The sequence below is a fragment of the Kogia breviceps genome, chromosome 7, assembly GCF_026419965.1.
Source record: "Kogia breviceps isolate mKogBre1 chromosome 7, mKogBre1 haplotype 1, whole genome shotgun sequence".
Lineage (NCBI taxonomy): Eukaryota > Metazoa > Chordata > Mammalia > Artiodactyla > Physeteridae > Kogia > Kogia breviceps.
The window spans coordinates 55864848-55881264 of NC_081316.1; the positions used below are offsets into that span (position 1 = coordinate 55864848).

Genomic DNA, 16417 nt, shown 5'->3' on the forward strand with positions numbered 1-16417 from the left:
CACACACCCTGCTGCTTTCCCCGCTTGGTGTCCATACGTTTGTTCTCTACATCTGTGTCTCAATTTCTGCCCTGCAAACTGGTTCATCTGTACCATTTTTCTAGGTTCCACATATATGTGTTAATATATGATATTTGTTTTTCTCTTTCTGACTTACGTTACTCTGTGTGACAGTCTCTAGATTCATCCACGTCTCTACAAATGACCCAATTTCGTTCCTTTTTATGGCTGAGTAATATTCCATTATATATATATGTACCACATCTTCTTTATCCATTTGTCTCTTGATGACCATTTAGGTTGCTTCCATGACCTGGCTGTGGTAAATAGTGCTGCAATGAACACTGGGGTGCATGTGTCTTTTTGAATGATGGTTTTCTCTGGGCATATGCCCAATAGTGAGATTTCTGGTCCATATGGTAATTCTATTTTTAGTTTTTTAAGGAACCTCCATACTGTTCTCCATAGTGGCTGTATCAATTTACATTCCCACCAACAGTGCAAGAGGGTTCCCTTTTCTCCACACCCTCTCCAGCATTTGCTGTTTGTAGATTTTCTGATGATGCCCATTCTGACTGGTGTGAGATGACACCTCACTGTAGTTTTAATTTGCATTTCTCTAATAATTAGTGAGGTTGAGCAGCTTTTCATGTGCTTCTTGGCCATCTGTATGTCTTCTTTGGAGAAATGTCTATTTAGGTCTTCTGCCCATTTTTGGATTGGGTTGTTTGTTTTTTTAATATTGAGCTGCATGAGCTGTTTATATATTTTGAAGATTAATCCTTTGTCCATTGATTCATTTGAAAATATTTTCTCCCATTCTGAGGGTTGTCTTTTCATCTTGTTTGTAGTTTCCATTGCTTTGCAAAAGCTTTTAAGTTTAATTACGTCTCATTTGTTTATTTTTGTTCTTATATCCATTACTCTAGGAGATGGATCAAAAAAGATCTTGTAGTGACTTATGTCAAAGAGTGTTCTTCCTATGTTTTCCTCTAAGAGTTTTATAGTGTCTTGTCTTACATTTAGGTCTCTAATCCATTTTGAGTTTAATTTTGTGTGTGGTGTTAGGGAGTGTTCTAATTTCATTCTTTTACATGTAGCTGTGCAGTTTTCCCAGCACCACTTATTGAAAAGACTGTCTTTTCTCTATTGTATATTCTTGCCTCCTTTGTCATAGATTATTTGACCATTGGTGTGTGGGTTTATCTGTGGGCTTTCTATCCTGTTCCATTGGTCTACGTTTCTGTTTCTGTGCCAGTATCATATTGTCTTGATTACGGTAGCTTTGTAGTAGAGTCTAACGTCAGGGATTCTGATTCCTCCAACTCTGTGTGTTTTCCCTCAAGGCTGCTTTGGCTATTCGGGGTCTCTTGTGTCTCCATACAAATTTTAAGATTTTTTGTTCTAGTTCTGTAAGAAATGCCATTGGTAATTTGACAGAGATTGCATTGAATCTGGAGAATGCTTTGGGTAATATAGTCATTATTCATTATCACAATATCGATTCTTCCAATCCAAGAACATGGTGTATCTCTTCATCTGTTTTTATCATCTTTAATTTATTTCATCAGTGTCTTATAGTTTTCTGCATACAGATCTTTTATCTCCCTAGGTAGGTTTATTCCTATGTATTTTATTCTTTTTGTTGCAATGGTAAATGGGAGTGATTCCTTAATTTCTCTTTCAGATTTTTCATCATTAGTGTATGGGAATGCTAGAGATTTCTGTGCATTAATTTCGTATCCTGGAACTTTACAAAATTCATTGATTAGTTCTAATAGTTTTCTGGTGGCATCTTTAGGATTCTCTATGTATAGTATCATGTCATCTGCAAACAGTGATAGTTTTACTTCTTTTCCAATTTGTATTCCTTTATTTCTTTTTCTTCTTTGATTGCTGTGGCTAGGACTTCCAAAACTATGTTGAATAATAATGATGAGAGTGGACATCCTTGTATCGTTCCTGATCTTAGAGGAAATGCTTTCAGTTTTTCACCATTGAGAATGATGTTTGCTGTGGGTTTGTCGTATGTGGCCTTTATTATGTTGAGGTAGGTTCCCTCTATGTCCACTTTCTGGAGGTTTTATATCATAAATTGGTGTTGAATTTTGTCAAAAGCTTTTTCTGCATCTATTGAGATGATCATATGGTTTTTATTCTTCAATTTGTTAATATGTTGTATCACATTGATTGATTTGTGTATATTAAAGAATCCTTGCATCCCTTGGATAAATCCCACTTGATCATGGTGTATGATACTTTTAATGTGTTTTTGGATTCTGTTTGCTAGTATTTTGTTGAGGATTTTTGCATCTATATTCATCAGTGATATTGGTCTGTAATTTTCTTTTTTTTGTAGTATCTTTGTCTGGTTTTGGTATCAGGGAGATTGGTGGCCTCATAGAATGAGTTGGGGAGTGTTTCTTCCTCTGCAATTGTTTGGAAGAGTTTGAGAAGGATGAGTGTTAGCTCTTCTCCAAATGTTTGATAGAATTCACCTGTGAAGCCATCTGGTCCTGAACTTTTGTTTGTTGGAAGATTTTTAATCACAGTTTCAATTTCATTACTTGGATTGGTCTGTTCATATTTTCTATTTTTCCTGGTTCAGTCTTGGAAGGTTATACCTTTCTAAGAATATGTCCATTTCTTCCAGGTTGTCCAGTTTATTGGCATAGAGTTGCTTGTAATAGTTTCTTAGGATGCTTTATATTTCTGTGGTGTCTGTTGTAGCTTCTTTTTCATTTCTAATTTTATTGATTTGAGTCCTCTCCCTCCTTTTCTTGATGAGTCTGGCTAATGGTTTGTTAATTTTATCTTCTCAAAGAACTAGCCCTTAGTTTAATTGATCTTTGCTATTGTTTTCTTTGTTTCTATTTCATTTATTTCTGCTCTGATCTTTATGATTTCTTTCCTTCTGCTAACTTTGGGTTTTGTTTGTTCTTCTTTCTCTAGTTCCTTTAGGTGTAAGGTTAGATTGTTTATTTGAGATTTTTCTTGTTTCTTGAGTAGACTTGTATTGCTATAAACTTCCCTCTTAGAACTGCTTTTGCTGCATCCCATAGGTTTTGGATCATAGTGTTTTCATCGTCATTTGTCTCTAGGTATTTTTTGATTTCCTCTTTGATTTCTTCAGTGATCTCTTGGTTATTTAGTAATGTATTATTTAGCCTCCAAGTGCTTGTGTTTTTTACGTTTTTTTCCTTGTAATTGATTTCTAATCTAATAACGTTGTGGTCAGAAAAGATGCTTGATATGATTTCAATTTTCTTAAATTTACTGAGGCTTGATTTGTGGCCCAAGATGTGATCTATCCTGGAGAATGTTCTGTGCACACTTGAGAAGAATGTGTAATCTGCTGTTTTTGGATGAATGTCCTATAAATATCAATTAAATCTATGTGGTCTATTGTGTCATTTAATGCTTCTGTTTCCTTATTTATTTTCATTTTGGATGAACTGTCCATTGGTTTAAGTGAGGTGTTAAATTCCCCCACTATTATTGTGTTACTGTCGAATTCCTCTTTTAGACCTGCTAGCAGTTGCCTTATGTATTGTGGTGCTACTATGTTGGGTGCATATATATTTATAAATGTTATATCTTTTTCTTGGATTGATCCCTTGGTCATTATGTAGTGTCCTTCCTTGTCTCTTGTATCATTCTTTATTTTAAAGTCTATTTTATCTGATATGAATATTGCTACTCCAGCTTTCTTTTGAATTCCATTTGCATGGAATATCTTTTTCCATCCCCTCACTTTCAATCTGTATGTGTCCCTAGGTCTGAAGTGGGTCTCTTGTAGACAGCATATATACGGGTCTTGTTTTTGTATCCATTCAGCGAGCCTGTATCTTTTGGTTGGAGCATTTGATCCATTCACATTTAAGGTAATTATCGATATGTATGTTCCTATTACCATTTTCTCAATTGTTTTGTGTTTGTTTTTGTAGGTCCTTTTCTTCTCTTGTGTTTCCCACTTAGAGAAGTTCCTGTAGCATTTGTTGTAGAGCTGGTTCAGTGGTGCTGAATTCTCTTAGCTTTTGCTTGTATGTAAAGCTTTTGATTTCTCCATTGAATCTGAATGAGATCCTTGCTGGGTAGAGTAATCTTGGTTGTAGGTTCTTTCCTTTCATCACTTTAAATATGTCATGCCACTCCCTTCTGGCTTGTAGAGTTTCTGCTGAGAAATCAGTTGTTAACCTTATGGGAGTTCCCTTGTATGTTATTTGTCATTTTTCCCTTGCTGCTTTCAGTAATTTTTCTTCGTCTTTATTTTTTGCCAGTTTGATTGTTATGTGTCTTGTTGTGTTTCTCCTTGGGTTTATCCTGTATGGGAATCTCTGTGCTTCCTGGTCATGGATGGCTATTTCCTTTCCCATGTTAGGGAAGTTTTTGACTATACTCTCTTCAAATATTTTCTTGGGTCCTTTCTCTCTCTTTTCTCCTTCTGGGACCCCTATAATGTGAATATTGTTGCTCTTAATGTTGTCCCAGAGGTGTCATAGGCTGTCTTCATTTCTTTTCATTCTTTTTTCTATATTCCTCTCCATGGCAATGAATTCCACCATAAGTCTTCCACGTCACTTATCTGTTCTTCTACCTCAGTTATTTTGGTATTGATTCCTTCTGGTGTATTTTTCATTTCAGTTATTGTATTGTTCATCTCTGTTTGTTTGTTCTTTAATTCTTCTAGGTCTTTGTTAAACATTTCTTTCATCTTCTCGATCTTTGCCTCCACTCTTTTTCCAAGGTCCTGGATCATTTTCACTATCCTTATTCTGAATTCTTTTTCTGGAAGGTTGCCTATCTCCAGTTCATTTAGTTGTTTTTTCTGGGGTTTTATTTTGTTCCTTCATCTGGTACATAGCCCTCTGCCTTTTCATCTTGTCTTTCTTTCTGTGAAAGTCATTTTTGGTCCACAGGCTGCAGGATTGTAGTTCTTCTTGCTTCTATTGTCTGCCCTCTGGTGGATAAGGCTATCTAAGAGGCTTGTGCAAGCTTCCTGATGGGAGGGACTGGTGGTGGGTAGATCTGTCTGTTGCTCTGGTGGGGAGAGCTTAGTATAACTTTAATCTGCTTGTCTGCTGATGGGTGGGGCTGGGTTCCCTCTGTGTTGGTTGTTTGGCCTGTGGTGATGCAACACTGGAGCCTACCTGGGCTCTTTGGTGCAGCTAATGGCAGACTCTGAGAGGGCTCATGCCAAGGAGTACTTCCCAGAACTTCTGCTGCCCCTGTCCTGTCCTCATGATGAGACACAGCCACCCCCCGCCTCTGCAGGAGACCCTCCAACACTAGCAGGTAGGTCTGGTTTAACTTCCTATGGGGTCACTGCTCCTTCCCCTGGGTCCTGATGCGCACACTACTTTGTGTGTATCCTCCAAGAGTGGAGTCTGTTTCCCCCAGTCCTGTCAAAGTCCTGTAATCAAATCCCGCTTGCCTTCAAAGTCTGATTCTCTAGGAATTCCTCCTCCCATTGCTGGACCCCCAGGTTGGGAAAACTGACGTGGGGTTCAGAACCTTCACTCCAGTGGGTGGACTTCTGTGGTATAAGTGTTGTCCAGTTTGTGAGTCACCCACCCAGCAGTTATGGGATTTGATTTTATTGTGATTGCGCCCCTCCTACCACCTCACTGTGGTTTCTCCTTTGTCTTTGGATGGGGTATCTTTTTGGTGAGTTCCAGTGTCTTCCTGTTGATGATTGTTCAGCTGTTAGTTGTGATTCTGGTGCTTTCACAAGAGCGAGTGAGGGCACGTCTTTCTACTCTGCCATCTTAAACCAATATTCACCTGGAGATTTTGACTGTGTCATGTGACCCTGTCTCTCTTCCACTGCTCTGTATTTTAAAAAATGTTTTATCAGGAAAAATAAATGGCATAACTGGAGCTGTGATCATTGTTTCAGTCCCCAAATATTTATTTTGTGCAGGTACTCCTTTTTTTAAAAAAAATTTTAATTTATTTATTTACTTGGTTGCACTGGGTCTTAATTGTGGCAGGTGGGCTCCTTAGTTGCAGCTTGCTGGCTCCTTAGTTGTGGCATGTGAACTGTTAGTTGTGGCATGCATGTGGGATCTAGTTCCCTGACCAGGGATCAAAGCCAGGCCCCCTGCACTGGGAGCTCAGAGTCTTAAGCACTGCACCACTAAGGAAGTCCCTGTACAGGTACTCTTAAGTTCAGGTACCATGCTAGGTGCCAGAGATATAGATTATATCTATCCTCATGGGGCCCAGATTCTAGCCACAGGGTATATTTAACTATGAGATATTATTTTCCCTTTTGGAATGAAACAAAATAAAATAATGCATTTAAATGGTTAAGGTATGGACTTAATGCAAGTAATTTACAATAGTAATTTTCTGGTATCAAACTTCCAATAGTAGGTTTTACTGAAAATCAATATATTCCTGGCTTGATATCATTAACCTTAAAGAATATCAAGTGAAGTAGTTTGCAGGCTGTGGCTTTATATCTTGCCAAACACTTCTTGTGAAATCACAAGACCAATTGAGCTCTATGTCAGTAAAAAAGTACTTCAGGCTGATGTCTTGTTAATTTTAAAAATAAAGGAATGTTTCCCTTGAGGTGAAGGAGTGTATTATCTTCTATCATCTTTATATCTGAGGAAAATCAATGGAAGGCAATGAACACACAAAATAGAAAGTTGCATCCTAAGTAGAACTACACTTTAAAATGCTGCCTATTTACTTTTATCTAAACATACAAACATAATCTAATTAATCACACGTAATAAGTACCACCTAACGATTATAGAACATGTATATTCCACAGGCTTTACAGCACATTTGTACTCACTTAACATTGTATGAGTGATGGTCTTTTTTTTCCTCCAGCAGAGATTACATGTTCAGTTTGTGAAATGCCTGCTCTAAAGTACTTTTATTTAATGAAAACCCTTTGGATATGTTTATCTAAGCTGATTGTAGAAAGAAGAACATTATTATTGATTCACTCCCCTTTAAATATAATAGAGTGCATAGAATTCTTCTTCCTCACAACTTCTAGCTAACTCCTGTGGGTCCTTCTCAGGTCAGCTCAGTGTTCCTCTCTAGAAAACCGCCCCTGACTACTTCATTCTGGGTTAATTGCCTTTACTTTGTGATTCTCAAACACCCCCAAGTGCTTATTGTACTGTACTATAGGTGTTGAATCACTTGAGGGCAGGGATTCTTCTAGCTTGTGCTCACCCTGGTGTCCCCAGTTAGTACATACTATGGGAATGGTAATACAGAGTCAAAATTGCCTTTAAAGTACTCATGGTCTAGTAGGTGATACATACATTAATCAAAAAAATCATACCGTGAGCCCTCAACAAACATGTGTTAGATGAATGACTTAGGGAGTGTATATGGGAGGTCAGGAGCTATGCTAGATGAATTGCCTTTCTTTTCTGTAGGTCTTTATAGTTTACAAAGTGCTTTCATCTGTGATCAGCCAGGGTCAAAAGAATAATCAGGCTTCCTCTGCAAGTTTGCCCATTTCTTAGCTTTCTCCACTATAGGAAAATGCAATATAGTTCCAAAGATACTTTTCTTCCAAGGATACCTTGTAAAATATCCATCTTCCTCTGCTACCTAATTTACTTCCTCTCTCTTTCTAATCCCCGACTGTCTCTGTTCTGATCGTGACTTACAAAGCCCAGGGCTTAGAATAAGTTACTAGGTACCTGTTCTTAGAAATTCATTTAAACTTTCAAGCTGGTGAGAATGTCACAAGTGCTTTGCAAATTTAAAGTGCTATAGGAACATAAAGCCTAATTACCTTGCAGATGAATATGATAATCAGTATCAATTGCATATAAGATGGTTTGGTTTTATCAGGGAAGGACTCTGATACCTGGGAATGCTCAAGGACATGACGTTATACATACTCTGAGACAAGCTTAGGAAGTATTGAATTAAATTAAACATCGTGATGACGTAATAAATGAGGTAAATAGGCAAGGTGGTGCTTTTTTTTTTTAACATTTTCATATTACTGAACCCCATAAAACAGTTATCTAATTGAATGGACTAGAGCATGGGTTTTATTTATGCTGTTTAACTAGAAAATTATCTGAAGTTTATTACACCAGTAGGAAATTGGTGTAATAAAACAGTTCAGAGGAAATTGTCTTTTAACTATAAATAATTTTTGAGCCACTTTTCTTCTTTTCTTCTCTGAACACATATCTGGTTTGCTATGGATTTTAAATTTCTAAATTCTTTAGAAACGGTGTTCTCATTTTGGTAAAATAATGGCATGTCAGTTTCTGAAACATTCATCTATTTAGCAATCAGGAGAATATTGAGGTTAGAACCTGAAAAATTCATGAAAGGTAGAAGAGTCTTACATGTCCACACGTTTTTCAAATTATTTATTGTAGAAAATACTCTTTTTATAAAAAATGAGAGGGTATTGGAGGAGTGGGGAATGGTTCTACTGGCATCTTAAAGAAGTGATCCCAACGTATGGGTCCCTAGACATTTCTTCTTATCGTCATCCATGGTCAAGTTGACTATCTATTTTCTTCCTAGTGAGAAGGAAGCATTGATTTTCCATTTTTATTGGTCAGGCAGTGATTTTCATTCTGTCACTCACTTTCTCTCTCTCTCATTCTCACCCCGCCCTTCTCTCTGCACCCCTGTTTCTTTCTGTTTCAAGTCTGTCTCAGCCTATGTGTCTAAGAGGATGAAAAAGAAAGTATATTATTATTATTTCTAACATATACACTAGCTCTTTGCCTTTTTAAAAAAATTATTTTAACATCTTTATTGGAGTATAATTGCTTTACAATGGTGTGTTAGTTTCTGCTGTATAACAAAGTGAATCAGCTATACATATACATATATTCCCACATCTCCTCCCTCTTGTGTCTCCGTCCCACCCTCCCTATCCCACCCCTCTACTTGGACATAAGTACCGAGCTGATCTCCCTGTGCTATGCGGCTGCTTCCCACTAGCTATCTGTTTTACATTTGGTAGTGTATATATGTCCATGCCACTCTCTCACTTCGTCCCAGCTTACCCTTCCCCCTCCCCGTGTCCTCAAGTCCAATCTCTGCATCTGCCTCTTTATTCCTCTCCTGCCCCTAGGTTCTTCAGAACCTTTTTTTAAAGTCCACATATATGTGTTAGCATATGGTATTTGTTTTTCTCTTTCTGACTTACTATACTCTGTATGACAGACTCTAGGTCTATCCACCTCCCTACAAATAACTCAATTTCGTTTCTCTTTATGGCTGAGTAATATTCCATTGTATATATGTGCCACATCTTCTTTATCCATTCATCTGTCAGTGGACACTTAGATTGTTTCCTTGTCCTGGCTATTGTAAATAGTGCTGCAGTGAACCTTGTGGTACGTGACTCTTTTTGAATTATGGTTTTCCTGGGGTATATGCCCAGTAGTGGGATTGCTGGGTCATATCAATGGAATAGGATAGAAAGCCCAGAGATAAACCCATGCACATATGGTCACCTTATGTTTGATAAAAGAGGCAAGAATATACAGTGGAGAAAAGACAGCCTCTTCCATAAGTGGTGCTGGGAAAACTGGACAGGTACATGTAAAAGAATGAAATTAGAACAATCCCTAACACCATATACAAAAATAAACTCAAAATGGATTAAAGACCTAAATGTAAGGTCAGACACTATAAAACTCTTAGTGGAAACCATAGAACACTCTATGACATAAATCACAGCAAGATCCTTTTTGACCCACCTCCTAGAGAAATGGAAATAAAAACAAAAATAAATGGGACCTAATGAAACTTAAAAGCTTTTGCACAGCAAAGGAAACCATAAACAAGATGTAAGGACAACTCTCTGAGTGGGAGAAAATATTTGCAAACAAAGCAACTGACAAAGGATTAATCTCCAAAGTATACAGACAGCTGATGCAGCTCAATATCCAAAAAAAAAAAAAAAAAAATGACCCAATCCAAAAATGGGCAGAACACCTAAATAGACATTTCTCTAAAGATGATGTACAGATTGCCAACAAACACATTAAAGGATGCTCAACATCGCTAATCATTAGAGAAATGCAAATCAAAACTACAGTGAGGTATCACCTCACACTGGTCAGAATGACCATCATCAGAAAATCTACAAACAAACAGTAAATGCTGGAGAGGGTGTAGAGAAAAGGGAACCCTCTTGCACTGCTGGTGGGAATGTAAATTGATACAGCCACTATGGAGAACAGTATGGAGGTTCCTTAAAAAACTAAAAAAAGTATATTATTATCCAGAAAGATGCTTGTCAAGCGCCTCAAAGGCAGTCTGTGCAGCAGCTTGGGAGGGATTTGGGAGGAAGGAAGAGGGTTAATCATTTGCTGCTAGAATCCGCAGAAGGGAACACAGAGCTCTGCCCACGTAATAAGTGCCTGCAGGCAGCTAGTGAGGAGGGAAAAGTTTGGGAAAACTCATTTTTTGTCTCTCAGATTGTGGAACTTTTATGAACACTTTGAAACCTCCTCCCACCTCGATTTTATAATATACTTTAAATATTCAGGTTGTTTGTGTATTCACATGTCAGAGAAGGCACAAATAGGTACACAAATAAAAGAAGAAATCTAGCGTTTTTTAAGTTAAACCTCCAAATTCTCAGTTTTTAAAAAATGTACCTGGCCGGGATTTTCTTTTTCAAGCTGCTAGTCATTTGTAAGAAGCTGCCCTTGTAATTGCAAATGAGTTGAGATGTGATATATGCAGCACCGCATGCACCTTAGCTTTTCAGTCATAACTTTCGAGTCATTTAGACTGCTGGGAATCATGCTCATAATAAATAGCTTTTTATTACCCAAAGCCACTCGCTGTTCTGGCAGCGGAACGACAGCCCTTTGATAGATGCGCCGGGTAGTTTTTTGTATTGTGCTTACTCAGAGTTGTTAGTAGGAAAGACGAAGGCAGCAAAGGGTGGGGGGAGACTCTGGCAAAGGAGATCTTATGGGTATACTGAAGCAGCAGATCAGAATTCAGAAACAAGAACGAGAGCTGAAATGTGATTCTCTGGTGCTTGGTGTAACACTCATCTCCACGACAGAACTGTGTGAGGCGCTCCGGGAGCCTTGCTCCGATCACGGAATCCACTTGAGGACCATGCAGCCGCGGAGCCCTGCAAGCCACGGGGAAGTTTTGCCGGAGATGATTTCTAGGGGATTTTCCGGTGCTTAGGAGAATCCTGCTTGTCTTGAGCTCTATGGAGGAGGACTCGAGTTTCCCATGAGGGGCCCCCTTGGAAAAGCCGTCTGTGCAGAATCCAGCTTCTGCTTCTTTCTGTGTGCTATTTACCAAAAGGCTTTTCTCACCTTTGCTGATTTGCTGGTGTGATTTCCATGTACTGAGTCCTGTGTAGAGATCCAGGATGGATTGCCTGTGCATTGTCACCACAAAGGTAGGATAGGAAACAGGGCTGTTGTTGTGTGCATTTTTCTATTATTATTTTGGTCCTGTAATTAAACAGCTCTGGTAGGTGCTGCCAGTTCATGAGATAAAATGATTAGTATAATTTACTTTGCTGGGCATTTTGTTTCCCACGAAGGTCTGAGGGTCCTGTCTTTATTTGATTTCAACTTCTTAAAGTGATATTGTGTGTTTGTGCAAATGAAGGAGAATTTGCCTGTTTTTGTTTTTTTTTTTTTAATGGCAGGATTTGCTTTTGCATCTATTTATATCTCAATATTAAAATATCTGTAGTAGTAGTGTAGCTTACACATCATTTTAACATAATGTATCAGGGTAGTCTTTCTGAGTGTGATAATTAGCTTTTCATTTAAAAACCATGTCTTGTATGCTTGAAGAAGCCAATCAGCTTTACTGTGGCTTGACATATTGTTTCTGATTGGAGAATTCTGATATTCTGAATTTTAGTGATTTTTTTTAAAGGAAAAATTCTTTAGTCTCTGATTTGAAACAAACAAACACAATATTTAATGTTGAAATGAGTCTATTTTGATTAGAAGCAAATGAAGTATTTGTATTATCAGAACTAGAAACAAAAGTGGGAGTAGAATAAAATCAATAGGCAATTCTTTTATGGGTTTACAGAAAATAGCTAAAAATTTCAAACACATTTTATGTTATTCTGTCATCAGTCCTGAATAATGTATTTAAATTTTATCATCACTTGTTATTTGAATAGAAATTACTATTAGTTTTGGAAAAAACTAATTAAAAGACATTTATTCATTAGCTCACTTTTTATTTTGCATGTAAGCATAACATGAGTTAATTCGAGCTGTATTTTTTAGTTTCTCACATTGATTGGACATCCATTAAACACAACAAAATCAATAGCTTAGTGCCTGAGACTCATTAAGTATAGATTTCCCACTGTGATCTCCTTTCATCATTGAAGAAATTAGATTATTTAATTTTGAATCCACCAACCAAGTTCTCCATAGTATGACCTTAAATATTTTACTTTTATAGATTATATTTCAGAAAATCTTAAGGGATAGCTTCCTGTAGGGCCTAGTATCACATGGCAGCTTCAGTTGATGTTAATGGACTTGAAGCCTAAAAACTTCTAGTTGGGTTAGTTGACCAGGCCTCAAAGTTAGATGAATACCTTATTTTACTTTAAAAATTGCCAAGCATCTCAGTCAATTTTTCTAGTTGTCAGTAAAAATAAACTAAAGTAAATTAGAAACAAAAAAAGCTAAGTGGCAACTTGTATTTCCTTATACAATCCAGGAAAGCAGTCTCTTAAATATGTTTTACTTTTCCTTAGGTGTTACACTTGGTGTTACTTTTCCTGAGAGAATACTGTTAAATCTGACCTACATGGATTTCATAATTATTTCAAAAATCATAATAATTGAAGATACTATATAAAACATAATTAGTACTTTAAAAATGTTTTAAAAGGTTATTAATGAGAACTCAAAACTGGAAGTCTGTTGCATTGAACAGAGTAAGTCAACAGTGAAATCTAAGTTTCCTCAATTTGGAAAACATCATCTAATTAAAAAATGTGTTGTGCTATATATCGACTTATCAAAATATTAATGACTACAGGTATAAGGTAAGAAATACTATTACTCTGCCTTAAATGCTGTATCAGAGATAAATGTCGTTAGTCCAGTATTTTGATTTATCATGTAAAATATACAATTCAACAGGACAAATAACCATGAATTTTCTGAATTAATTATGTTCGTGAATATTTCTAGGGTGGCATATGTAACATCTTTATAAAATAAACATACTTAAAACAAAGTTATATTATGATGTTTAAATGGTAAATAATGCATGGTTGATTTAAAAGCTGCATATAGGTGAGGAGGTATCCTAGAGGACTTCAGAATGCAAATCCTGTTCACCTCACCCACCTTCACTGATACTCCTTTTTCCCAAGTGGCCATGTACTTGGGATGCCCTTGTTCCACTTTCCTGGGACTCTTTGACAGGAAGCTTGCCAACAACTTCGAAATTTTAATTCTATCTCTGTTCATCTCCTATCACTTTATTCTCCAGTAATGAGTCCACATTCTAGCCACGTTCTGGCTGAGATGCTTTCTTCAAGTTTTGCTTTGTGGAAGCTTTCAGTAAGACTGGAACTGCTAGCTAACTAGCTACCCTGATCTGTCCCAGGCTCTACCTCATCTGTGACAGATCTCAGTTATCACAGCTGACCACCACCCCCATCAAAGATTTCAGTGACAGGAAACATAAATACTTCCACTGGTTCTCTTCCTTCCTTCCCACCTTGGCATGAAACATACTTCCTTTCCCCTTAGATCCTTCTATGACCTCTTGGCCTTCTCCATTCTCCCATTCCCTTCTATCACACACAGTGTAGAAATAAATTCCTCTTCATGTCTTTGCTCCATATTCTTAAGAATAATATTAGAAGATTAATGAAAGGAGAAATTATGACAAATCATGTCAAAGCACTGCATAATGGCAATATAAAAGGATCTATTAGACATACCGGAGAAATGTTTTTCATTTTATTTTTTCTGCATGTAAAAAGAAGGAAATGATTATGACATGTTTCATAATAATCTAACCCCCCTGATAAAAAAATCTTACCCTAGATCTCACCCATAAGACTCAGATTGCTTAAGGTCTTAAGGGCTCCAGTCTGATCAGACTGATTTGCAGACCCCCACAGATTTGAAGTAAGATATTTTAGGCCAGAAAATCATCAGAGCAACCCAAAACACAGATTTTCTGTCATGTCTTTTCAGGTCTTTTCAGATGTTAAGATACCTCACTTTTATAAGAAGATTGAATCATCTCTTTTATTGGAATGTTTCTGCCCAATTTCAATTTTAACTCTTTTGTCACAAATGTCACTACTGAGAAAAGAGAAGTGACATGACTTAGTGTGAAGAGCAGGGCTCTGGAGCAAGACTTGGATTTAAATTGTTGTTCTTATGCTTATTGGCTTTAGGACTTGGATACGTTTTTTAACTTCCCTGAGCCTTGATTTCCCCATCTGTGAGAAAAACATGATATTACCTATAAGTAAGTGATGTTGCCATAAAGTATTAAAAGTACCCAGCACAATTCCTGGCATAATGAAATAATTAACTATATAATTAAATAAATAACTATATAATTAACTTGTGATCAACTCACAAGTTATATCTTTAATCTATCCCTTTCTTTGGATGTGGTCATTGAGGAAAATGAGATCATCCCAATAATATTGATTAAATACAATTTTAGTAACTACTATAACATGTTTTATAGAGTGGACATTTCTTACATGTTTTGAATAATTAAAATATAATAATCCCAATAATTCTGCTAACTAGAATACAAGGAAAATAATGTTAGACTATGTTAAGACAGAAACATGCTGTTAGATGATTGGTCAATAGGAAAGCAGTTCTGGATAGCAGGCACAATATTCTGGGCTAAATTTAATAAAATGCGAGCAGTTGGTAGAATTTTTCTTTTGCTGTGTAGGAATTCTCAAGTATCATATGTAATAGCATATGGGATTTGATACAAGAACAGAAGAAATGTGGAACTGTGAAAAAAATCAAAGTAAATCTGTACTTTGTAACTTTGGGCACCTAGAGGCATCTGGGCATCAGTGTCCTTGTGCCTGTAAAACAAATGTATTTTAATGTATCTCTGAGGTCCTTCCTTTTCTATCCTAATCTAATATTCTTCTGAAGTATATTATCTCTGCAAATAAAATTATTCATGTACGCTAAGTTTCTTAAAAAGTAGTAATGGGTGAATTATAAATTGTTATTTCAGGTGTCCATTAACCAAACTTATAAACATTTTAAAAAAGGTTCACGGGCTTCCCTGGTGACGCAGTGGTTGAGAGTCCACCTGCCGATGCAGGGGACACGGGTTCATGCCCCGGTCCGGGAGGATCCCACATGCCGCGGAGAGGCTGAGCCCGTGAGCCATGGCCGCTGAGCCTGCGCTTCCAGAGCCTGTGCTCCGCAACGGGATAGGCCACAACAGTGAGAGGCCCGCGAACCGCAAAAAAAAAAAAAAAAAATGTTTAAAAAATCTACATAGACAATTGCAATATGCTATGTTGAATTACTCCTGTATTTTTTTTAATAAAGTCATGATGGTACTATTAATAGTTAATATTTGTAACAGGTTGATGTGCATAATAAAATTCAAATAGCAGAATGCAAAGTGGACCAGGCAGCATAAAAGAAGCTTTTACTGATGTTAATACTACATCTATTCTGTAAATAAGATATTACTTTTCGTATTTGTCAACCAACCATCTTTTATAAGAATTAGAGTCGTTTAGAATTTCTAAAAGGAAATCAAAGTTGTTGCTGGGCATTTAAAAGATATTTTTGTTAATGCTAATAAGTATTATATTATTTATCATTTTTAATAGAAAAAAGTGACATGTTGTACTCATAAATGTGTTCATCATAGAAGTATTTACAACTATAGTTTTTTTTTGGGGGGGGGACTAAAATTATATTTATTTTCCAGCAGAGCTTTACATAGAGAAAATGAAACGAATCACCAAGGCAACAAATGGTTGACCTGAGTGGCCCAGTCTTCATCGACAAAGCTATTAATTCATGCAGGTGTATAGTTGCATCTGCTCTCATGGTAAAATAGCACACCCATTCATTCATTTTATTCATTTAACAAGTATCTATCGAATGCCTAATATGTACCTGACATATTGGAAGTCATGGGGCTATAGTGAACAATCTGTTCTCATGGAACTTTTCATCTAATGGGGAAAATAGCCAATTATAGAAATAACAATGTGTGAAAGGAGGTGAATATAGGGTGCTATGAAACGAGCACAGAGATACCTAAAGAATCTGGTGTGCTTGGTGGCAGGGTAGGTTGAGATGTCATATCAGGAAAGGGTTTTCTGAGGAAGTGGCGGACTGGTACGAAGAATGGAGGGCACAGTGAGGGCGAAAGAGTTGTAGGCCAGGTCCCAGATATGATA

The 16417-nt window shown here is 36.9% G+C and overlaps 1 protein-coding gene across 16 annotated transcripts in view; it reads left to right on the forward strand.

The window, feature by feature from the left end:
* Positions 1-16417, forward strand: part of DLG2 (discs large MAGUK scaffold protein 2) — a 2077851-nt gene that overhangs the window by 456374 nt on the left and 1605060 nt on the right. For 2 of the 16 annotated variants that reach the window (XM_067038365.1, XM_067038373.1), the window contains exon 1: positions 10783-11398. The exons of 12 other annotated variants lie outside the window; for them this stretch is intronic. In XM_067038365.1, the coding sequence (XP_066894466.1) occupies positions 11369-11398 (30 nt within the window). In that variant the 5' untranslated portion in view covers positions 10783-11368. Of the gene's footprint in view, positions 1-10782; positions 11399-16417 lie in introns of those variants that run through there. 2 more of the 16 variants (XM_067038362.1, XM_067038364.1) reach the window with 1 other exon arrangement.